Source organism: Crocuta crocuta, unplaced genomic scaffold, assembly GCF_008692635.1.
Source record: "Crocuta crocuta isolate KB4526 unplaced genomic scaffold, BGI_CrCroc_1.0 scaffold131, whole genome shotgun sequence".
Lineage (NCBI taxonomy): Eukaryota > Metazoa > Chordata > Mammalia > Carnivora > Hyaenidae > Crocuta > Crocuta crocuta.
The window spans coordinates 16586485-16611822 of record NW_027528977.1 but is presented as its reverse complement, the minus strand read 5'-3'; the positions used below and the strand labels follow the sequence as shown (position 1 = coordinate 16611822).

Below are 25338 nucleotides of genomic sequence, written 5' to 3'. Positions count from 1 at the left end.
AGATGCACCAATAATTTAGAAACAGGGAGAGAGAAATAAACACCAACCTCTTACAAAAAGCCTTTGAGTCAAAGGAGAGGAAATTACCCAGACTACCAGGGTATTCTAATCAGAGCCTTCTTATCAGAGTGTCTCCAGTCTAACAAGGAGAAATCCAATCTACAGCGGGCTGGACGCTAAATTAGATCTAATCAGGACCTGCTTTCCAACTGCTCAGCAGCAGGTCAAAGCCCAATGACGGCTGGGGTTGCTGCTTCTTTCTGGAGAGCAAGCCTGCCCGAGTTGCGTCAACTCCTGGTCACGCGCGAGGCAGGGATGCTCTGTCTTTACTCCCAGTTTACTCCCAGCTATTCCATTCCATCTGTTCAACATTTTGGTGAGATTAAACTAGAGTTGCCTTCCTGGCCCATGCAAAGTCCTGTGATTTCTATTAATATCGCCACTGCTGTCTGCTCCAAGCTGGGAGACACTTCCTTTTTTAAAAAACATGTACCCCCCCACCCCACCCCACCAAATAAACTTCTCCCAAACCCATGCATTTATTGAAGCTTTGCAACATGCCCTGCGCTGTGCTAGGCACTTTGATGCATGCTAGATTTCTCCTTAATGCATGCAATGGCATTTTCCGGTCTACACTAGACATGCAGACTGTAAAGGGATATTTGTCCCCGCTCCGTAGAACACAACCACTCCCAAGTCTATGCAGATTGTAAAGGGATATTCACCCCAGTCCAGTACAACACAACCACCCCCAAATCTACCTCAAGGCTGATGCTATTGTTACTCTTCTTTCAAGGGATTAATAGCTACAGTTAACTAGCCTTATGGAGGTGGTTGTAATTTACAGTTTCTTTGCTACAAGCAAAGAACACCATCTGTGAAACACCCAGCTCCCAGCAGAGCCCTGGTGTGTCACTGTAACAAATAGCTTTAGGGGCGCCTGAGTGGCTTAGTCGGTTGAGCGTCCAACTTTCGCTTAGGTCATGATCTTGCGGTTCGTGGGTTCGAGCCCTGCGTCGGGCTCTGTGCTGACTGCCAGCTCAGAGCCTGGAGCCTGTTTCAGTCTGTGACTCCCTCTCTCTCTGACCCTCCCCTGCTCACGCTGTCTCTCTCTCTCTCTCTCTCTCTCTCCTAGAAGTAAATAAAACATTAAAAGAAATTAAAAAACAAACAGACAAAAAAACCAAATAGCTTTAAAGGCTCACCCAAGGTCTGGGACCTCTGAACTCAAAGATACCCACACAGAGATACACAGAGATTCACAGAGTGAGACAGACGTGGAGACGGAGATACAGAGAAAAAAGACAAAAAGAAAAGGATCTTTTTTCTCTTGCTTTCAGCTTCATTGAAGCAAATCTGACCACTGCTTGTAGATGGACATGCTGCCTGGAAACTAGCTGGGCACAATTTACATGACTGCATTGTCCTAGGAGAACTGCCTAGGCCTGAGTCTTACAGGACACGGGAAGGGGAGGGAGTAAAGATGTGAGAAGGTGAAGGCTGAGGAAAAATCTCATTTCTTCTTCCTTAAAGAGTCTCTGGGAGTCACTATGAGCAAGTGTTGTCTGCTTTCCTCTCTCTATTCTTGCCCCTGGCCTCCCACCCACTCAGAGACCTAGCTTGGCTTCCTGGTCTGCAAATTCCTGCTGCAGCTTTGTTTAACTGCACGTGGAAAGTCAGGAGGCCCTGGGCCCCTTCTTCACTGCCAGTGACTTGGAGATAGTTTTACAAAGACACACACATACACTCGCGCACTCATCTTTACTCAGATGTACACCTCTATTCAGAGGCTGAGAGCCTTCTGAGGCACAGGGCTATGTAAACTCTTCTCTAGTGTCCACACCTATTTTGCTGTGTGAGTGAGGGCAAGGCATTTACCTCTCTGAGCCCTGGTATTCTGCACTGTTCCCAGGATACTTAAGATCAATTCCTCATACTCCTAGGGATTGTGACGGTCACTGAGCAGGATGTGTATGTGTGCCCATGAACTCCCATGCCCATAGCACGTGCGCGTAGATGCCATGGCTACCTCATCACAAACCACGGATAATTCTCCTCCATCATAAAATCTTAAAATATATGACAAGCTGAATTCCTTTCCTTGCCTCTCCACATCAGAGTTCAATTATCTTCTTCAAACATTTAAGCTCAAATGACCAGAATGGAATAAATGCAAATAAATAATACCAGAGCTTAAAATTTGAGGCAACAAATCTTCCTTTAAATTAAATAAACTCTTACCCCCTCAGCTATATCTTACCCAGATAGAGTCACATTGGTGACTGATTATGCTCTTCCATAATTATTTCACCATCCCACTCCCAAACCTTCTTCAAGGTCACATGTCTATCAGCAGCTGTTTCAGCTTTATTGGGATAAGGTGTGAATGTTTTAGTTCCCTAAATTCCTAGCATGCTTCTGCAAGATGCTTTCCCTTGTAGGGTTCCACTCAGGCTTAATTTCTAGCCCCCAGACCTATGGTTAGTGACTTGTGCTCTGTCCAGGCTCCTGAGCTGTAATGTATCATGTAGGTTTGTTCACCTTGACCTTCGCCTCCTTCTGCCAACTCCCTGGCTGTCCTTCTACCAAAAAGGGGTGGTGGAAGTGTGGGGTGGACAGCTCAGAATTTTTTTCCCCTTTTGGTGCATGTAAAGTCAAAAGAACTACACTGAGTGTGGCTCAAAGTTTGCAGCTGAAGGGCCTGCAGACAGTCGCAGAGACATATACAGTGACAAGATGCCTACTCACAGCAGCTGTAGGGACACCAGCCCATCAAACAGTCCCTTGGCAATCTCGGTGATCTTGTTTCCATACAGCACCCTGGAAAAGAGAAGACAACAGTCGCTGTGCATGTGAGGCCACTGAAACCCATTCATGTGAGAGGCTATCGCCTCTGCCAACTCCAGTGGTGAGTGGGGTTTCTTGGAGTATCTCCTTCCCTGGCCAGCCTTACCCTTCCTCCTTACCAGTGCGACAGCAGTGCACAGGGGCTGGAGAGACAGGCTGTGTGGGAGCCAAGGGGAAATTGGCTCCATCCTGCTTCACTGCTGGGCAGCCCAGCTTAATAAATAATCCACAATAGGGAGCAGCAGTCCCCTCGTAGTGTCTCCCTGAACTGCTAATATGACTCACACCTCGGCAATAAATAAGATGTGTAGGAAGCTGGCCGGCCCTGTGTTTTATCGTCTTCAATGGATATTGATCAGGCTGAGCCTAGCCTGCAGAACGTTTTCTTTTAATATCCTATTGCATTCTAGGAATTCCCGAGCTGGGTTCTTTAATCGTCCATCCAGACAGGGCTTTGGGTTTCGGGGGTCCTATCCAGATGGCACAGGGACCGTGGAGTCAAGGACTGGCTCCCAGGAAAAACTGGAGAGCAAGGAACTGCTACCTTGGAGCGATGGCCCTGACTGCCAGCCCCTTTTCCTAGTCTGAGCTCTAGGAACCAAGAAACTCTGAATTCTTTTACTTTCCTCTCTTGTTGGTGTACGGGATCCCTCACACCGTGTCTCCTACTCCTGGGCTGGCCTTTGGTGACTTGGGAGGGCTTGGGGAAGAATGCCATGGTCTGCCTCTCCAGCCCAGCACCCAGGGGGTCCTGATGGCCTTCCGTGTAGGTGCAGAAGACACTGCTGGCTGCTCTCTGCTCTCATCTATGGCACCGACTGCTTCTCCTGGGCCCAGCCTCCTCTGAGACAGAAGGAACTGATCTAGGGAGGGTTTTTTTTCCCCCTTCCAATTCCCTCTTGGGAAGTATGCTGAATGAATGCAATATTCAGTCCCTACTCAGAATGCAAATCCAGTCTGTTACGTGTCTTTGAGGAGACAAAATAGTAGGGTGAAGAAATAGTAAATGGGAATGCTAAACCAAACCCCGTATTTTCCAGACGCCACCAGGAAAAAGTACGAGTGTCTCACTCGGCCTGCAGGTGGGTTCCATTAATGTTTCAACAAATTAATGAGTAAATAAAAGTCAGCATGATGGCTCAGGCTCAATTTGTAATTCACTTTAATGTCCCCCTGCTAACTGTGCCAAATGTGGTAGCATCACTGTCTGCTTGTCTTGGTTGACGTCAGAAATTGTGGTGCAGCAGTAGCCGGTGGGGCAGAGGGGCCGGGGACCGGGGGTCCTCACATGACCTACCAAACCTCCCTATGGGACAGCTCTAACTTAGTGGGTCAAAACCACCCTCTGGCAGAGTGAAGAGGGCTGTGGATCTACTGTGGAACAATCTGGGTATAGACCCACCTGGATTTCCCCCAAATCATTCTTTGACTGCTTTCTTCACACCTTTCAGATTTGAGTGTAAACATCTTGTCCTTGGGAAGCTTCTCCTGAATATTTTAATGTTTTTCACCACCTGTCGCTCTATTTTTATTTCCTCATTACATTTCATTACGTCATGTTCTACTACATATGTATTTCTTTTAAACATTTTCTGTGCTTCTACTTCTCAGCTTGCTTGAATGCAGGCTCCACGTGTGTGGTGATATTACGTGGCTTGCTCACGGCAGGGTCCCTAGAGCCGAGAGCTGAACAGGGTTCAATACAGTATTTGTTGAAAGAATCAATGAGTGGGTATGGGCAAGGGTTTCCTGCCCTTCAGCTTAGACCCTGGTGAGTTTGGATTGGGTATGTTTGTGTTCGAAGCTCCATGAGACCAAGGGTCTTGTCTGTCCAGCTCACTGCCACATTCCCCATGCCCGTAAGACTATGCAGTACCTAGTAGGCACACATGAACGGATGGATGCATAAATTAGAGGTCAGGCGGCACTTCACTTAATGCCCCAGTATATATTTTAGAACTGGCTTAGTGGGATGCCAGTTTCATATATGGCAAACAGATTTTGATTTTTTTTTTTTTTTCCTGCAGGACCAGAAGCATTTCACTGTCCTCAGATTGTTCGCAAGTCCCAGCAGAGGGAAACCAGATAAGGGGAATAGGAGGGTGGGGGCAGGGATAAGATCCTGGCAGCACACAGCCACTCTCTCTGCTCCTCTGTGATCTTCAGCACAATAAGCAGACACTAATCTCATATACAATCCTGTCTTTGATATCCCAGCCAGATGTTCTGTTCGATAAATGAAACTAATTTACTCTGCAGGCAGCAGGCAACAGCTGAATCAAGAGACTTCCCTGTCCTTGGCCCCCTCCCAGTGGGATGGGGCCAGGTGGGGGAAAATGTGTATCTTGTTACCTGTCCACTCATAAATTAACCAAACAGGTTACAGAGAGAAGCGAAGCACTGACAGCTTGTTTCTGAGCATCCTCACTCTTACTCAGTGGGCGGGTCACCACATGATATAAATAATATCAATTTGATGATACTTTTCCTGTATCTTAGTGTATAGTTTTTCACGTTATCTTGAGAGGCAGCATAGCCCCGGGGATTGAGAGCCTGGGTTCTGGAGCTGTACTGCTTGGGATCCAATCCTGCCTCTCCCAGTTGTGGATTTCAGATAATTGTATTTATTCAACACGCTTTAGTTTTGTGCAGCTCTCATGTGCCAGGTACTGTTTGAGGTGCCAGAGATTCAGCCAGGATCCAAACAGATAAAAATCCCTGTCTGTGTGGGGCTTAGGTCACCTGATTCCTTTTACTGTAAAGAGAAGTGGATAGAGTCTGTACTTTAGGTTGTTATGAGGATTAAACTTGCAAGACTCCTAGAGCAGTATCTGGCACATAGTAAGTGCTTAAGGAGTATTGCCAACTATTGTAATTGTGGTCACCATTGAATGTGTGGTAGGTAGAAAAGGTATCACTATCCTCACTTTGTGAGGAAAATACACAGTAGACTCAAGCCACAGTCCCCATGCCACATGGTGAGCCACTCAGAATCAGGACAAAGCCCCATGCCTTCTCGCCCCTGTGTGTCTCTGAGTCCCTGGTGGATGAGGCTATGGCTGCATCAAGTAGGCTGCTGTAGGGTTGCAAAATCCAAGAAAAGAAGCCCTTAGAGGATGGGCTGTGTGCTTTCTCAGAACAAAGGCCATGAGGTTGGTTTGGAGAAAAAGCCTGAAAATCAGGGGAAGAAAATTAGCTCCTCCCTTGACAAGGTCACACAGTTTGGAGAAATGGGCACGTTGGTAATAAACAAACATTACCATTCTGTCCCTCCATCTCCCTAGAGAGCACGGCTGAGGCAGGCAGGGCAGGAGGGGGCCATGTGGGTAGAGCCCAAGATGCATTTGAATTAGAAGCCAATAACTAGGAAGGCTGCTGGGCACTTAATCAATAAAAATAATGCATTTGGGTTGTAGAAATATTCCCCAAGATCAATTTCCCCTGAAGAAATATTTGTTTCTTTTACCATGTTGCCACAAGTGTGTAAGGGAACATAAAGCCTTGATAAACACCTCTTGAAAAATATGGACACATTCCCCCCACCCCACGTGACTCTGCTCCCCACTTACAGCGACGTGAGTGATTTCAGACCCTGGAAGGCATCTGGAGCAATGTCCGATATCTGATTCTTGCTGATGTCTCTAAAAACATTAATGGGAGAGTCTGAGAACATAGCTCAAAGGTGTGATACGACCATTCTTAAGCGTGAGTCAACCATTTCAGATATTTAAAATGGTGAGCATTAATCAATTTATGTATTCATTGTACAAGAGAAGGGGCTTAAAGACCATTCAGTTCAACTGTCTCTTGATAAAATATACCACATTTGTTTCACTCTTCTTGGCTTTCAAAGAATGCCCACCCACAGCATCTTGACTTTGACATATGGCTTTGCACATGTGAGCCCTCACTGTGTAGAGAAGACTGCACTCAGTCACATTAGGGCTTTGTCGCATTACCAAGCAATTATAGCATAAATGAAGCAGAAGCCTGCCTCACCCAAACACAGGCCAGGGTTCCTGCAAGCATCATCTTCTTGTCTCATGCCTCAGCCAATGCTTATTTTTTCCCCAAATAGTCCTGAGTCATTTCACCTCCCCAGTGACCTTTCCTTCCTGACCTGAAAAGAGGTTTTGAGCAGTGACTTAAGTCTCTGTCTGGTTCAGCGCTTCCTCCAGGTCGTGTGATGTAAGCACATCATGAGATTCTCACAGGATGCCTCGGAGATGTGGATTTGTCACTGGCCGTGCTCCTCAGAAAGGAGCAAGCCTGGGGAGTGGTGCCCAGGGCTTTGGGGTAACGTGGATGAGAGAGATGCAGTGTGATGGAAGGCAGCTCCCCCAGCAGAGCAATCTCCCCAAGCCAGGTCCTCCTCAGAGCCCAAGGCTGCCCCCTTTCCTGCATCCCAGTGACTTGTGAGCACCTGGCCTTCAGTTCTGAAGGGGGAGACTTTCCGAGTCATTGGCTCAGGGGCAGCCTCTGGGCTCCTGTCACTGGAAGGTGAGATGCTCCAATTTCCAGGGACAACGTACCTCTCCAGTTCTTTTCCTTTAACAAAATAAATCAATGGATCTTTGCTTTTGTGCAGAAGAGAGAGAGCTGGGGTCTTGGAGGGTCAACAAGGAGGAGACAAGGGAATATGGAGAAGAAAGCACATCTAAGCAGATTCTTAAGCAACTGCCTCCAGCGAGGCCAGACATCCCAGCCCCCAGCCTCTTAAGCACACTCCTTGGGGCTGTTTCTCCCCTCCTTCTAATAGCCTTCAAAAGGGCTGCGCAACCACTTTTCCTAGGCCTCTGCTCCTTTCCCTCCCTGCTCCCGAAGCTGGGAAGTTGAAAGATATTTCACAGGTTAAGGCTTCTTAGGCACAGCTGTTGAGCTTATCCCTTTAGCTGGCGAGATCGCCTCTCACAAATCCACAGATTGTGCTCACAAACTCGTCAGTTTACACCAGGCTTTTCTTCGGCACTCCACTTTTGTATAAGGGTCTTAACAAGCAAATGCCCTGGATTATCCTAATCTTGCTCGCCCTGGGCCTGCCTGCCTAGCAAGGCATTCCAGGCAAGCGCACGGGTTCTGTGCTCAGATCAGACTAGTGAGTGAGCCTGGGTTTTCGTTTTGTTTTCCCAATCATAGGATGTCTCTTCAAGCTACTAAGAAACCTTCCACCCCCACCCCAGTATGCAGGAGGAAGTTCTGGGACGTGGGGGTGGAGGGAAACCCCTCTGCTTTAGCCTTGTCAGGGCAAAGTGGTGTTCAGTCCACAGCTAGCCTTTTGGATGCACTCCTCTCTGCAGCACAGGAAGGAGGTCTCATGGTTTTGGAGATGATGGGGACTGGAATTGGACAAGTGATAGTTTAGCTGGGAACTGCCCCTGGTGGTCACTTCATCTTAGTTTTTTTTTTTTTTAAATGTTTTTATTTATTTCTGAGAGAGAGAGAGAGAGACAGCATGAGCAGGGGAGGGTCAGAGAGAGAGGGAGATACAGAATCTGAAGCAGGCTCCAGGCTCTGAGCCGGCTGTCAGCACAGAGCCTGACGCAGGGCTCGAACCCACGAACTGTGAGATCATGACCTGAGCCAAAGTCGGACGCTCAACTGACTGAGCCACCCAGGCTCCCCTCATCTTAATTCTTAACACTGTAGGAAGGAAACAGCAACCCTCTGAGGGGAAGGACCTGGAGTCAGAGGGGACTTGACATGGCTATTCAGGTAGAGAGCTAGCCTCTCAAATCTCCCCCCACTTCACAAGGATGGATGCAGAAGGCAGTGGCACTGGACAGAAGGCAGGCTGGGGAAGGCTTCTGCTGTCCACCAGTCTCCATGCTTGACCCCTCCCGGTCCATAGCAGGTGGCCCTGAGCCGACTCCAGGAGTCTGGGTCACTCTTGATCAGTGGTTCTAAAGTGCACTCACAGGGAGTCTGCTTTGGCCAGCCCAGGAAGGGGAGCTAAAAAGTCTGCATAGGTAACACATCTCCATGTGATTCCCATACACATGATCCGTGGGTCATACTTTAGGCCACAGCGTTCTATGACCTGGTTGGTCTCAGGCCCACCCTATTCCTCTGGGGCTTACAAACTGGATGGCCAAGAGGCAGCAGACTTTCCAGACTGTTCAGAACCAAGGTGGCAAATTCCATGCAGGCAAGGCTCAAGGTGGGGAGGGGCTGGCACCTGTGGATACTACTCCACCTCAGAGCATGTGGACGAAAGAACACACCCTTCTAGCCATACCACACCAGGCTGGCACCCATGTGTCAGAGCCATCAATTAACCAACCCTGTCAACCAAGTGTTTCTCCTCGGTTCTCCTCACAAATGGCTTCTCTACCTTGATACTAGTTTTAACCTGGAAGTACTTTTTCTACTAAGCTGGCCACAAGAAATAGGGACAAAGTCATTCATTCCAGGAGAGGTTTTTTTTTTTTTTTTGGTTATTAGAGAGAAGAGGAGGATTTGGTTCATTCATAGTTGAGGGGAAACTTCTCTCTGTTAGAGAGAGAGTCTGGTTCATGTACACCTATGAGGAATTTACACTTTGGGTTTTAAAATCCATTCTGACCAGGGATCCTACTTCTCCCAAGCCATCATACTTTCATCTTGGTTTGTGAGGTTCTGTTAGTCAGAAAAATCTGTAAGTGGTCTCTCTTTTCTACTGTCATCCCCTTGGGGGGAAAAGGGGGCATCATAATAAATATCAGTAGCATCAGAAGTAATCAAAAATTAAATTCACTTCCCAGGTCGTGACTGAGAAGGTCTTATGAATTTTGAATGCACAGATCATGGCAACTCCAATGGGATGAAGAAAGGACAGTAAAACATAGCCAAGCTCTAAATTACCTGGACTTCACAAAAAATTAGAGCAGTAACTTAAATCATGCAAGAGATATAGGTTGGGGCAGTGACTGAACTTGTCATTTTTCACTGAAATTACTATCTGGCTGCATAATCAAGTTAGGCTTTAAAAATGAATTGGGGGGGGGGGTATGGAGTGAGCTGGGGAAGCAGGGAGACCAGGAGATTAATGGCCCAAGGTTTTAAATATTAAGGCCTATATTTATACAGCTCATCCAGCAAGAATGCTGCCACGGGGAGGGGAAAAGTACATGCTCAGGATTAGCTCATTAGGTTGGTTTCTACTTCTGGAATTGTACCAGGAGAAAATCTTGTTTGCTTTGGATTTCCAGGGAGATGGGAAGCTGCCTTCCCAAGATCCGACGGTAAAGCTGACCAATGCCACTGTTTCTTGGGGATGTTTATTTTTAACATAAAAGGAGTCAGCAGACACTTAACCTCTTTAATGTAGGCCCTCCTACTCAAGGGAAAATGATGAATCAGTCTTCAGTGGAAGGGAACAAGATCGAGCCCATGCATATTTCTACCTGCTCTCTCTTTCCTCCATGGGGGGCCAGAGACAGTAAGTAACTGGGATGAAAGCAGCATTTTGATTGCTGGACTATAATAAAATGATTTCTTAGCTCAGAAAAGGGAAAGGAATCTCCCTTTCAGAGTCTAAATATCTACGCTGGCAATGGCTGAGCCATATCCGAATCCTACTGGCCTCCCTTCTGAGTGCCCTGCTCTGGATGACTCACAGAGTCATGTGACTCTGGGCAGACATGGGGCTGGGCAAAGGTGGTGATGATGTCACCACAGTGGCAGGGATGAGGGCCATGGTGCACGATGCTGTCAGTGGAGCTGTGACAGGGAAGGAATGGCAGTGTTGGCATAACCAGGAATTGATAGGATATAGCGGCAGCAGTGATACTAGATGCAGAAGTAACCGGGGTGGTGGGGATAATCACAGACAAGTCATATGTGGTTGGAGGATAAGGAAGGGCCCAAGGCTTCTGATCTCACTTAGAAAGAAAAGGAAGTCCTTGCCATGGCCTAAAGGGCCCACAGGATCTGGCGGGTATCCACTCACCTCTCCAACGCAAGCCCCCCGCTGTCCCCCTCCCTGCTGTGCAACCCATCCGTGCACGCTCCCCAGGGCCTTTCACTTGCTCTCTCCCGAGGGCTCCTCATTCCCACCCTTCACTTGGATCACCTGCACAGAGAAGATTTTGTGGGCCCGCCCTTTGTTTCACTTTCTAGTACCTACCAGTTTCTAGTATTTGTTTCTTTTCTGTGTTCTCCCACTCAGATGAGTGAGCTCCATGAGAGCAGGCTTTGTTTTAGAGCACACTCCATCCACAGACCCTGAAGTTCCTTGCAGGTGATGGACAGTCACCCCTTGTTAGGTGAACGTGTGCACGGTTGTAGGCATGCACCACAGCCAACATGTTACGGTGCCGGAGACGGATACAAGGCCATTGTCACCCCATCTTTACTGAAGCTCCGGCTTTAGGTCCACACCATGAAAGCCAGAGGACAACAAACATGATAGTATGGGATGTTTTTCAGGCCAACTCAGCTCCACCTGTCACCTAGATAATTTTACTTTGCTCCAGTTGGAGAGGCCCTTAGCTCTGAGGTGTGTATATCACTACACTTCATGATCTGAAAGCGACACTCCTGAACCTTACCTCGCAATCTCAGGAAAGTGTTCCGGGTCTGACACTGAGTTCTCCATGAGGAATGTGATGCGGGCTGTCATCTGGGCAGGTCGCCTACTACATAGGGCATATTACCCCCCAAACTGAAAACATCTGGCTCATTCCTCCCCAGGGGAAACTCACATTCGCTTCAGTTTCTTGTACTGGGTGAAGGCTCCAGCAGGGATGGATTTGATGGAGTTCTGTTCCAGGCGTCTGGGAAACAGAGCAGAGCAGAGCCAGTTAACCATCCCCCTGTCAACAGGTGGTTGCTGAGGACCTTGGGGACAAGATGGCCCCTCCCATCATGTGGCACCCAATACTGGTCACAGGACACTGGGCAAACACTGTGCAAAAGCTAGAGACTCATGTTCTGGTGTACAGAAGACCCGTCCTAGGGGTCCCCTCTAACTGCCCTTGGAAAAATTAGAAAAGATGACTTCTCCTTGAGGATTTTGGCTCTTGGTTATTCTAAGTGGTCTTTGAAGGCAAATGTCTTCTTCACAAAAGCTGTGGGAAGTAACTGGTGTGCTGAAAAGTCACAGGGATAAAGAGAAGAAAAGAAGGTGGCCTATGGGCCAGCAATACCCATCTGCCACGGAAACATGTCATCGTTTTGTCAAAAACTTAACCACACTGCCACTGGGGCATTGTACAGGCAGAAATGACAACGGCTGACTTCATTCCTGGATTTTTTGTTTTAAATTAATGTATAACTGACATATAATATTAGTTTCAGGAATACAACATATAATAAATAACATTCGATTATTTGTTTCTGGGCTTTTCGATGGGCTGTTCCAATATGCTGGAGAAATGACCTTCAAGTGTTCAGGCTCCTGGTCTGACATTCATCAAACTGGCTGCCTGACACCCCGAGGGCCCTAGGGGCCCCGACTGAACCACTCCCCTGGGCTGTTGCTCAGATCTGTGGCTTTACTATGTTACAGACTTTCCTCAAGTGCTTCCTCTCCTGTTACACCGGAATGACAAGAGATACTACAGGCCCCAGGCCCGGGCCCAGAACTTTCTTGAAGAGAAGTGAGTAAGCATCTCAATTCTTTATTCTCTCGCCTCTCAGATGACTTCCTGTCACCAAGAACAGGTGTGGTGGGAAACAGGCCTGAGTGGGAGGCAGGACCTTCTATTAGAGGTGATGAGTGATGCCCTGAGGCCTCAGCTAAGGACTCAGCATCTCCTTCTCATCCATTTCCCTTGTCTCCAAGGCACAGATCTTTTTCATCACCTTCTCATTTGGCACGGATGTTCCCCAACCCCTCAGCTGGGAAGACACTAAAAAAAGGTGTGTGTAGGGAGGGATGAGGGGAGCAGAAGGAACAGACCAGTGGAAGTGGCCCCCTTGGAGGCTACATCCAGTGGTTGCACATTTCTGGCTGGGATGAACCCATTCATCTTGAAGAGTAATCCCCGCTGCAGAGTCGGGGAGACAGTCGTATTAATTTGTGCCTCTGCGATCTCATCTTCATTGGGGGAAGAGAGTATTTGTTACTGGAACCGCTAATGGAGCAGTTTGCCAGCAATTTTCCCATTTCAAACAACATCTCAGCTGCTAATGTGGAATGGTTTGTCAGGCCTACCCATAACACAGACAAATCACTCTCTAGGCCAAAGGAAGGGTGGGTGGGGGAGAGAAAGAGGAAGGGCGGGTGGGAGGAGAGAGAGAGAGCATCAGGACAGATCATTCTCGGCTGCTAGATGAATAGAGTCTACAAATGAGACTGCCACGGTCTATTAAGAAAGCCTTTGTGGCCTGCCGGAGGGGGCGGGGGGTGTGCTCCGCTGGGCACATGGGCCCAGGCTGGCCAGACAGGGGCTTGGCTGGCTCCTGGTATGGCACAAGAGCATGCCACAAGGTCTCAGAGAAATGGGCTACCGGATACAGCCAGCCACAGAGGTAGCAGGGAAGCTCCAAGGACATTCTTGTTCTCCAGCTGAGCAGAGTTCAGCAGGGATTTCTCAGTCCAGGCAGCAGCTCCATGGGTTTCTGGGGCTGCCAATCAGGTGGAAAATGCTCTCCAGGAATCCTGTGATTCACCTGCCACTTTGGCAAGGGATTGCGGCTGGATGATGCCTCTGGGGAGAACCGCCGTCTGTAATGATGGTAACCCCCTTCATTTTCGCAAGAGGATCCACTGCTCCCAGCTGCAGGCCAAGAACCTATGCAAGTCAGGCCAGCCCAGGGTGTGTGGTTGGCCTGCTGTCTGTGAAGTTCATGACTAATTAACCTCCACTTTAGTGATGGGTGTAAGAGTCAAGGGAGGGATGAATCGGTGAGCAGTATGTACTACCTGTCCCTAAGGAGTTTAATAATCTGGGGATAGAGACAGCCCAAGATGGTCCACCACAGGACCAAATTCTATTGTTAACATGACAAACAGGAAGAGCTATCATTTATGAGGCCAAGTTGATTTATGCCTATTATCTCTTTTAATCCTTATATGCATAAGGCAAGCTATGTTGACCTCATTTTGTGGATGAGGAAAAGAAAACCTACAGGGATCAAATAGCCTGTCCAGAGTGACAGAGCTAGCAAGTGGCACAGCTGACATCTGTTTCTATCCATTGGACATACAGCCTTTGGAGAAACTAGGCCTAGAGGCTAAAGTGGCCTCCCCAAAGTCACAGAAGGGTTTAGGAGGTTACGACTCCAATGTTTATTCTGAGACATCATGCAGTCTCTGCAGAGGTGGTTATTTTGTCTTGTTATTTGCAACACCGTGGACAGAACTAGAGTGGATGATGTGAAACAAAGTTAGTCAGTCAGAGAAAGACAAATATCATATGACTTCACTCATATGTAGAGTTGAAGGTACAAAACAGATGAACATAAGGGAATGGAAGCAAAAATAGTATAAAAACAGGGAGGGGAACAAACCATAAGAGACTCTTTATATAGAGAACAAACTGAGAGTTGCTAGAGGGGTTGTGGGTGGCGGGATGGGCTAAATGGGTGAGGGGCATTAAGGAGGACTCTTGCTGGGATGAGCACTGGGTGTTATGCATAGGGGATGAGTTACTGGAATTGACTCCTGAAATCATCATTGCACTATATGCTAACTTACTTGGATGCAAATTAAAAAAATAAATAAACTTAAAAAAAAGTAAAAATAAAATTTCAAAAGGAAATTAAAAAAAGACCTAGGTATTTTGTAAAAAGGCTGTAGGAGTTCAGGGAGATGCAATACAGATGCAAATACATAGAAATATGCAAATAGAGTGCAAAGGTGTGATTTTGAGCAAAGAACTCCAATTTTATCAGGGACGGCTCCATATAGCCATGTACCCATGTACCCATACACTCTGGGGATGGTATTTGTCTCTGCAGGCTCTCTGCTTCTTATGCTGCCGTGGGTCCTGGCTGGACACCTGACCCCTTTTGGAGCGCCAAGGCCATGCCATGATGTGGGTTAACCTTGCTCCGGGTGAATCAGAGTTTGTCTGGGGTGGTATAGTTATGAACAGTCCGTGTATTTCAAGTGTGAGGTAAAGACAAGGGGAGGGATAATAACAGTAAGAGCGACGAGAGGTCAGGTGCTTGTATATCAGGCATTAAGCTAAGAGTTTTTTACACGGCTGGTTTATCTTAGTATTTACACCTCTGTGAGGTGGGTCCTCTTCATCATTACCATCCCCGCTTTAAATGTGAGAAAAATGGAGGCTCAGTGATGTTAAGTTTCTTATCCAAATTCAAAGTCAGGAAGAGCCACAGCTGGAAGGAAACTCAAGTTTGTCGAATTCAAAAACCTGAGCCCTCAGTCACTAAGCTTTGTGGAATCCCATTTGGAGCTGAGGCTTCTCCATTTTTAGTCCCTGCCAGCTCATCCTCAAGGAAAGGGCCCCTTTGTCAACGGCGTAAGGCTACACTGCCTGTGCATACACAAACTTTCTATGTAGCAAATAGCCCCTGGTAGGTTTTATATAGCCTGGAACAAGCATGCCAAGATCCATACTCCCAGTGACAAAAATTCAGTGTGAAGGACGAAAAGCAGCATTAGCATCAGCAAAAACTGTCACATTTACAGAGGTGTCTGAAGCCAACAGCTGTTTTAGGTCTCTCTTAAATGGCACATGTGTCTTTCTTTGTCTGGCAAACATTCTTCAGGCTGCAAACTGATTTAATAGAACTAGCATAAAAACAAACATACAAATCAAACATCTGAACATCTTCTGGCACCAGTAAAAACAATGGGAACATCTGATGGGGATTTCAGCCATTTGTGCTCTGTATTGATTTGCCCTAGTTTCTTGGCGCTTCCTTAATGATCTGTCATTTGCAAACATGCGACTGAACACAATACATTTCTAGCAAGGCATAAGTCAACATGATGCCAGAGAGACTGGCGGGGGCATGGGTAGTGCGAGGGCATGGCTACTAATCAGCTGATCAAGAGGTCCTGGAGCTTGGTTGGAATATTGGTAGCGGTGTGGCTGAGGTGGCGATAATGATGAACATCTACTGTTTATTGAGGGCTTTTTCTACGTCAGACACTGTGCTCTTTGCATGCTGGCTCATTTTATTCCTTCAGCAATACTACAAGGCAAGTATTATTAATAATATAGTAACAACAAGATGAGGGATGCAGGCGTATGTGACTTGAGCCGTTCCTGACCTGCTCTGCTGAGTACCTGGCATTGCCTGCAGAAAGCAGACACAGAGCCAGATTTGCTCTTCTTATTATTTGCACATACCCAGATGCCTCCACCACAGAATTTTTTTTTATCATCTTAGGAAACAATGAATGAAAAACAGTATGGGAATTTGAGACCAAACCATTCTATCATGCTGTCCATGCGACACACACAAATGTTTTTCTTTTTAGACTTCATTTAATGTCTTCCGAACATGGTGTTAATTTTCTGTGCAGTTGTATTATTTAATCTGCATGGAAAATCTCTAGTAGGTCTGATGAGCCCCATTTTGCAAGGCTGGTGGTGGGGTGGGTGGCAGACCAAGTGAAGCAGGAGATGTTAAGAAAGTTGCACAAAGTAGAGGTGGAACTGAGACTCCAACCCTGAACTATTTGTCCTAAGGCTCTGTTCCTCATTATTCTCTGTGCTTCAAGGGCTTCCCCTTTAGACCACTGCCCCATTCCACCCCAACTCTTTCCTTCCCTGTGGAAATCCCTCAGGAATCTGGTGCTCTCAGAACATTTAAGAATCCTGGTTATTGATGGCTTCCAGAGCCCTTCAGTCCTTTTGTTCTTTTGACTTTTTTGGTTTGTTTTTTCGTTCTCTCTTTTTAGAATGCCCTGGTGACTTGCGTAATGGGAGAATATATGCTTTTTTACAGCAGATAAACCACTATTTGCCTCCCCACCCCAGATAAACAACGGGGGTGAGGTAGAACTATCTTTCCCCTATCTTAGGTGGGGAGTGGAGCTATCTTTCCCCTCCCCCAGATACTTTCACTTATGACTTGACATTAAGCCCACCCACATAGCCCTTCTCCATCACCTAATCTACCTTCTACTGTAGAGGGCATGAGACACACTAGATGGCACTGTGTGGGGGTGCAGAGCACAGTGGAAGAAGATGGGCAGTGATTAAGATGGGGCTCTAGGCACAGATGGTCCCTCTGGAGCACTGAGGACCCAGGGGGGAAGACAGAAGACCAAAGAAGAGAGGAAGGTGTGAGCCTCTGACTCTTCCCAGAATCTATCCCTGCTGGAGGCTGGAGCTGGTTCAGAGAACGACAGGGAGCAGCAAGAACAGTGTTGGTGGGAGCTCAGTTTCGAGGAAAATCTGCAGGGAACTGTCTCACTGTGGGTTCTCTGGAAGAAAGCTATTTTTAGAGGAATTGGCTCTGCTATGCGGGGAGACCAGCACACACTCCTCTGAGCTGCTTTGGCTTTGAAAGAAATGCTAAAAGAGTTTGCCAGATTGCTTTGCATGAGAGATAGCCCTTCCTCCCCACAAATGTTGCAGAGTACAGAACCCCTCCTAAGGTGTTAATGCATCATCACTGGCTAAGGATGGTGCATGGGGGCTGGAGAGCCTGATACGGTGCCAAGCATCCCTAAGGAGAAAGGGAAAATCTGGATTGAATGGGTGACCATGGACACAAGGCAGAATTCTTGACGCGAAAAAGAAAAAGTCACATTCAGATGTCTTTGGGATGATAAATCAGACACTTCTTATTCATCCTGGGGTGCATACTGCAGTTTCTATTCTCTGTCTCATCTCTCAACCTCCCCCATCTGCTGGTCTTCTCTCCCTAAGAGACTGCGTTTCAGCTGCTTTCAAGACTTTCAGGCCAACACACAAGTCCCCAGGCACGGGCTCTGTTGCCTTGAGGAACAAGCCGGTTTCTTCCTCAAAGGTCTCTCTTACATGTCACTTCTCCCTGTGCCCTCCTAACCCCAGAGTCTTGCTTGGTCTGTTTTAATGTCTCAGCTTCATTTCATCACAGAGGAGAAGGAGGCGAGCACAGCAAGAGAAATCCTGGGCAATCTGTCTGGTGGGCCGTAGGTGCTCCATAAGTAGGGGCAGCCTTATTTCCATGTCTGCATACATTTGCATGATGATGAGCTATTGTCAGGCTCAATTAATAATGCAAGTGGCTAGCCCAGTTCTTGAACCAATTCTGTGAACCATAACCTAAAGTCCTGACCTAGTTCTATGGAAAGATCTCCAAACGCAGGTAGCTTCAGCTCCTATGATATGGCTCCCAATCTTTCTCACTGAGCCTAATAAAAGTGTTGTTGTTGTTGTTGGTGGTGGTGGTGGTGGTAGTAGTAGTAGTAGCAGTAGTAAGCAGCAACAATGGCAATACTAGTACTAGCAATAGTAAAATAATAACAACCATGGCTAGCGGAGTATATCCTATGTGTCAGAAACAATGCCAAGCATTTGACAGCATACATTTCATTTGATTTTCATAAGAGCTATTCAGAAGGTACCATTGGCCTGTGCATGTGTCAGCTGAGGAAAACAAGATGCAGAAGAGTTATCTGTCAATAGTCAAAAGGCAGGGCCAGAGCTAGTGTGTGGGTCTCCCTGAATCCATAGTCTACCCTCGATGGCTGATGTCTGTGTTTTGAGAAGCCCTAGATCTAGCTAGGTTGGTCATTCCAGACTTTTACATTTCATAGGCTACATGGTTACAGACCTTTTATTTTGCCCATGAAAGTGCTCTGTGTGTTATATATGATATATATTATATATAGACATACATTTATAATTACATAATTACACATGTAATTAAGCACATATTTATCACATACATGTGCAAACACACACAAACATACATATTCTGCCTCCAGTGGCCATCATTTTATAAGATAAAGGGCATGTTTAATAACAACAATAGAATAAGGAAGTTCAGGAATTTAAGATAAAGTCTCCTTTAAATATTTTTGCACATCAGAAAAATATCACATTGTTCTTGTTTTCTCACTTTACTTCACATCAGGAAAAACATTGCAGTGATCAGACAGCCTATCAGAAATCACTATTCTAGTTTGTTAATGTCCCTTTAAAAATTTGAGGTTCAGGTATGAGCCCAACAGTCCAGGTATGGCTTGGTTTGCGTGGGTCCTACCCCCAATGTGGATATCCGCAATTTCTCTCTCCAGATACTTGAGCTGTGTGCCTGTGAGGCCCAAGTTGGAGGTATAATGATGTGGAGGAGAGGAGGGTGAGTCAGGGGTTGGTGCAGGTTAATGGATATAGCTTGTCTGCCAGACTGGCCTTTTTCATCACACTGTGGTTTGAGACCTGCTCAAAGAAAGATCTATGGCTGCCAAAAAGAGAAGATAAAACCTAGCAGATGGAGGGAGAAAGGAATGAAGTGGGACAGAGAAAGAGAGCAAATATCTGTGGGAATCTGAAAGGTGCTGAATGTGGGCAGGAATTGTGTCTTTAACATCTGTTTGAGACAGCCAGTGTCCGACCCTGGCATGGATGGAGAGGGGTGGTGGAAGGGCCCTTACAACAAGGAGTGAAGAGCTGACTGGGAGAAGAAAGATGGCACTGGGAGGTGACATGGGAAGACTATGGGTGGGGAAAGAAGGGAGAGAGTGAATGAGGGGAGGAGGATAAACACAGCAGAGAACGTACGGCAAGGGGAGAGAGTAAGGCTAGGAACAAAAGGGAATGGGAGGAGAAGAGAAGCAAGGGGGTGAGCAGAAGAGGCATGGGGTCTATGTGAGTGTGTGAAGGAAGCGATCTCCAAGGCTAGAGTGATAGACTCTGAGGAGTGAAGAGAAACAGCAAAACATGAACAAATTAACTGTTGATTCTTGCCAAAAGTTAGACTGAAGGCTGAGTGAAGAGGAATGGAGGCTACAGAAGGTGTGGATGTCAGGCCAAAAGGACACTTTGCTGACTAGCTCCTGCCTACAGGAAGAGGTAGAGGCATGAGTTGTGTCCACTGGGGCTGGGAAGAAAGTCTTAAAGGGAATCAGGGAAAAGTTGACAAAACCAATAAAAGAAATGAAGTCTCCAGTGTTGTAAATCATAGGTTTCTTCTCATCTCAATCTGGGTGAAATCCTTAAAATGCCCCCATGTTCTGGCCCTTCACTGTCCCTCTGATTTCATCCCTTAATGTGCTCCCTTATGTTTGCTTCACTCCAGCCACAATGGCCTTCTGGTATAGGAGTCACTCTCTTTCCTCTGGGCCTTTGCATATGCTGTGCCCTTTCCCTGCAACACTCTTCGTCCACATATCCACTTGTTTTTTCCCCCTTACTTATTTCAAGTCTTTTCTTTGCTTTATCTTTCTCCACAGAAGCTACCCCTTTCTATCATATCATATAGTTTACATTGCTCTGTTTATTGTTTATTACCTTACACCCCACTAGAATGCAAGCACTATAAAGGCAGAAACTTTATCTTTTCTTCATTGATGCTCCTCAAGCAAAGAACTATGACTAGAACATAGTGGGCTAACAACAGACATTTGTTGAATGAATGTGTGAACGCCTGAAAGAGTTAACAGGCCATCTATTGGAATGCATTGGGAACAGAAGGTATGCATAGGAGGAGGAAGAAGAGGAGCAGATGAGCAGAGAAGCTAGGGAAACACATGTCTAATTTGGAGGGATTTTATCTAATGATATTTTGAGTAGGAAGTAGTTCTAGCTAACCATGTTTCTAAAAAAGCCACCTAAAGGTGAAGGTAGAAAATGAAAAACACTTAGGGTCATTTAATGGTGGGGGAAAGGGAGAGAGGCAAACCATGAGAGGCTCTTGAATGCTGAGAAACAAACTGAGGACTGATGGATGTGGGGGGGAGGGGGGAGATGGGCATGGAGGAGGGCACTTGTGGGGATGAGCACTGGGTGTTATATGGAAACCAACTTGACAATAAACTATTTGTAGGAAAAAAAAAGAGTGATCTTGAGGTTGGTGTTTACTGACCCCTCTACTTGATCCAGAATGAGAAACTGGCCATTTTCTAACGTATAGGGCAAGAGTTTACAAAGATTGAACCATACGGTCAACAAATTTCTAGTGGGATTGTGGACATCTGTGCACACACACAGACATACACAATCTTGTCTCTGTAAGTACAGATCTAATCTAGAGGACAACAATCTGATTTGAAATGATTAACAGTTCACTCTCTTGCTCAGATAATGGTAGCTATGAAATGAGTTCATCATTCATGTACTTTCTGCCAATACTGCCACCACTGCATAGAGCATTTGCCCATGTGCCAAGGACCCTATTAAGGACTTCCATGCAGTATTTCATTCTGCTTCCACGATGACCCATTGACAATACTATAAAATTATCACATTGTTACAGATGAGAGAAGTGGAGATGAAAAAGAGCAATTATTTTGCCCAAAGTCACAGCTAGTAAATGGTAGAGCTAGGATAATAATCACAGGGTGACTCCAGGGAAGGGACTGGGAAGCTTTTACTGTAAAGGGCCAGAGAGCACATATATTAGGCTTGGTGGGCTAAGTCACAACTACTCAATACTGCCTTGTGAGGACAGCCATAGACAATCCCATATGCAAATAGCTCTGGATGTGTTTCAATAAAACTTTATTTACAGAAATACACAGAGGACATATTTGGACCACTGGGCAGTTTGCCGACTGTGCTCTGGAATCTACACTCTTGACAATTGAGGTATCACGCCTGGGAAAGACTGGAAGGTTAGCAAAGAGATTCCTGAGTGTTATTTAATAGTTAGCTCTAACAGGCCAATGTGCCGCCAGACTACTGGGGGATTGGCTGAGGCAGAGAGGTAAACTGGCCAGGGACAGAGGGGAGCAGATGGGGCACTTACATTTCGACGATGCCCTCTGGCAAGTTGGCGGGGATCTCCGTCAAGCCCTTCCCTCGGCAGTCCACGACATTATTACTGCAAGTGCAGGCTGAGGGACAGGAGATGGAGTTGGCGTTGCAGGACGGAGGTTCTGAGTGAGGGCCTGTGGGTCCAGAACACAGTGGTCAATCACGGCAGTGTCAGGAGATGCCAGGGCTTCTGTGCCCCGTAACCAGCTTCCAAGGAAGCAGCGTTACCTGATAAAATACCTGAAAAATTTTCATCAGCTGATATCTCCTCTCATCTGGGAGACAGAGCTACCATTGGCTAAATATTGAGCCAAGAGGAATGACTCTGACCTTGACCTGTTTCTGGATTGTTCTACCAGCTCTGTCATAACGTCATCCTGTCTTTCAGAGAAACGGTTGCTCTCAGAGTCAGTCCCACATAAAAATATGCCACTGGAATGCAAAAAAAGCACACTGGGACTATTTTCTCAGGGTACCCAATGTCTGCACCTCCAGTTTTTGGCTTTTATTTGGGAATTGGATGCTAGGTATAGGCACACTTTCATTCTTTTCTCTAGAGGCTTGAACTCACTACTAAAACCAAGTAGAGGGAAAAAAAGGTGTCAGAATTTCATTATTTGGAGCACTGATGTTGTCAAAGTGTCTACAGTCATAAGCAGTGACATCAGCCAAAGCATTTTCAAGTACATTTTATGTCCAGACACCATGCAAATAAAACCTATCTCATTAGAAAAAAAAGGCAGTTACTACATACTTTGGGGTCAGCTTTTAATTTTGTTTGAGGTGGGAACCAGTGTGAATTTAAAGTAAAGTGGTAAAAAACCCAAGTAAATGGCATCTAAGAAGCTTCTTTAGAATGACACATAAAGATATATATTAGCAAACTAACCCAGGATTCAAAGAGTCACAAAAAGTACATTCAAATTTTTTAAACACATAAAAGTTTTCATGCCATCACTGCTTCTTCAAAGTGAGGTAAGAATCTCAGACCAGTGGTTTGTTTTCCAAATGTAGACATTTTATGGTCGGAAAGGTAAACTCGACCCCCAGAGCCTCCTCAGGACCTATCCACCACCTGTGAGATCTAGCCAGCAGGGACCACCTGATGTCTTTCCAGATCCCCACCCCCACAGAGGAGGGCCACAGGCCAATCTCTCACTGCCTGGACATGGGATTCTGACTGGGAGCTCTTGGATAGAGATTCAACATGAAACAAAAATGTCTGCAGGGAGGGGTGCCTGGGTGGCTCAGTCAGTTGGGTGTCCAACTTTGGCTCAGGTCATGATCTCGTGATCTGTGAGTTCAAGCCCCCCGTCGGGCTCTGTGCTGACAGCTAGGAGCCTGCTTTGGAGTTTGTGTCCTTGCTTCCCTCTGCCCCTCCCCCACTCATGCTCTGTCTCCCGCTGTCTCTCAAAAATAAATAAATATTTTTAAAAATGTCTGCGGGGAAACACTGACTTTGGTTTGGCCCCTTCCTTGGAGAAACTGAGTCTGGGAAGCCAGAAAGGTCCAGCCAAAGTGGATGCATCAGAGGACTAAGGGGGCCTCGGCAAATGCTTCTTTGGACATCGAAGCTCAAAGTGGAGGATTCCCCTCTTCACACGCAACAGTCCCTGTGACTGGGGGCGGTCTTTCTGAAAGGCCTCAAATGGATGCTGATGGCTCCATTTGGAACATTTACCTTGCTGGAAAGCGCTGACTCAGTGATCAAAGAGTCTTAATTCTCTTGGCCTCATTGTCTTTCTCTGTCTCTGTCACACACATACACACACACACCCCAAAATATAAAAATATCCTCTTAGCTGGGACATTTGAGAAAATACTCATGTCTAGGGCATAAGGACTTCAAACTCTCCAGTGTCACTCGCACTAGCAGATCTCATACAGGCCATGAAAAATGGCAGAGAGATGATGGCTTTCACTAAAATCCCCAACTGGAACATTCTCTGGGAGAGGGGATACCAGCTTTGTTCCAAACTGGGGAAGTTTTCTGTTTCTAAGGAAATGGCAACCCCAGAGAATCAGCCTGTAAGAGCCTTGGATCAGGAATGAGAGTGCTGTGGCTCAGAGTGTGGGCTCAGAAGTCCCACTGCCTCAATTTGACTGGTTCTGTCATTTTATCCCTCTATCCCTGTGCCTCAGTTTTATCCATCTGTAAAATGGGAGGAAATAACAATACTTATTTCACTGTATGGTTTTGTTGTCAAGGCAGAGAAAGTTAATGCATATAAAATATTTAAAAGAATGCATGGCACAGAGTCAGAGCTTAGTTGCTGTTATTATTACTATTAATGAGTCTGGCTCTCCCACTATTGTCTGCAAATCATAATATTCCTCTGAGCTTTTTTGCTACCGTCTCAGTGAATAAGGAGTTTGGATTGCATGACTTCTGAAGTCCTTTCTGGATTGAAAAGATCAATTATTCCTGGTCTTTAGAAGAATAGAAGCAGAGAAGGAGTAAGACCCCCAACAGCACCTGTCCATCCTAGCTCCACCTCTTTGCAGGTGGTCAAAGACATACAGTGTGAAGAGCTCCCACCCTCTCCCCATGTGCGAGAGAGGCTGGAAGAGGTATGGCTTCAGATGTCAGGGCTTTTGATGTGCTGATGATGCTCCTCAAAGAAACTGCCAGGCCTGGCCCTCCACATCAGGGGGATAGGGCACCTAACAAAGCCAGGAAGAATCGCCACACCATGGGCACCATTCTGTTTGGGAAATGTCAGGGGCTCCGTGGAAGGAGGAAGTCTGTGTTCCTGTATTTCTATCCACTGAGGCAGACAGTAACGGATGGCTGTCCTTCTTCTGATTTGTCAAACTATTACTTGGTTGGAGTGGGTCAGAAAGGGGGCAGGGAAGACATTACAGTCAAGGGCTTCTATGGGCAACAGGGAAGTTCTGAAATGGAGTTTTTCCAAAAATGCCCCTTTGACTTCTGTGCTGAAATTAATTCTGTTTAAACCAGCCCCAGATTGTGGCCTTGAATCCCTCTGGGAATGAGCTGGGTCGTTCATAGGGTGGCTCTGATTCTGTAGGCAGCATGTGATACATTTCAAGGGATGTTGTCAAGGTAAAAAAAGCCTTTGAAAAAGATTCCATAACCAGGTCACTAACAACACCTTTAATTACACAGAGAGAAACAAAGGTAATTATAGCCTCTGTCAGCATCCTGGGCTGGTGGCTCCCCAGCCAGGCATTCACATATGGTGAGGGTGTTATCCTCTTATTGAAACGAAACACTTCAGGTTTAAGATGGGGTTGAAAGAGGAGTTCATTTCCCCCGGAAACATTCCCTTCTGATCCATGCCTGATGGACCAAGCATATTTCCCTTTGAGCCTCTGAGTGCTTTGATGGCAGAAGTCCCTCCCCTTTGCTTTTTGTCTTTGGATAGACTGAGACCTGCATGTAAATTCAACAAGGGCAATGACCTTTTCTGTCTTATTCCCTATTATATCCTCAGTGCCTAAAACATAGGGCTAAAGCACAAAACCCAGTAATCGTACCCTGGGTAAGGAAAGGATGAATACATGAATGGAACTGGTCTAGAAGCCTGGCAGAGTGGGGGCTGAATGTCACCAAGTTGTGGGGGCAAGCAATCCTTCTAGAAGGGCCTTAAGGGGAGGCCTCTGAGCTCTGAGTGCCCTGGGCTCTGGTTGAGAGGATCAGCTGTAGAGTGTATGGGAG

General features: G+C 46.5%; 1 protein-coding gene across 1 annotated transcript in view; it reads right to left on the bottom strand.

The window, feature by feature from the left end:
• The window catches only part of SLIT3 (slit guidance ligand 3), a 598836-nt gene that overhangs the window by 97889 nt on the left and 475609 nt on the right, over positions 1–25338 (bottom strand). Inside the window, exons 9-12 of the mRNA XM_077757361.1 lie at positions 21649–21790; positions 11529–11600; positions 6417–6488; positions 2749–2820 (exon numbers count right to left, since the gene is read on the bottom strand). Coding sequence (XP_077613487.1) covers positions 2749–2820; positions 6417–6488; positions 11529–11600; positions 21649–21790 — 358 coding nt within the window. The remainder of the gene's footprint in view (positions 1–2748; positions 2821–6416; positions 6489–11528; positions 11601–21648; positions 21791–25338) is intronic.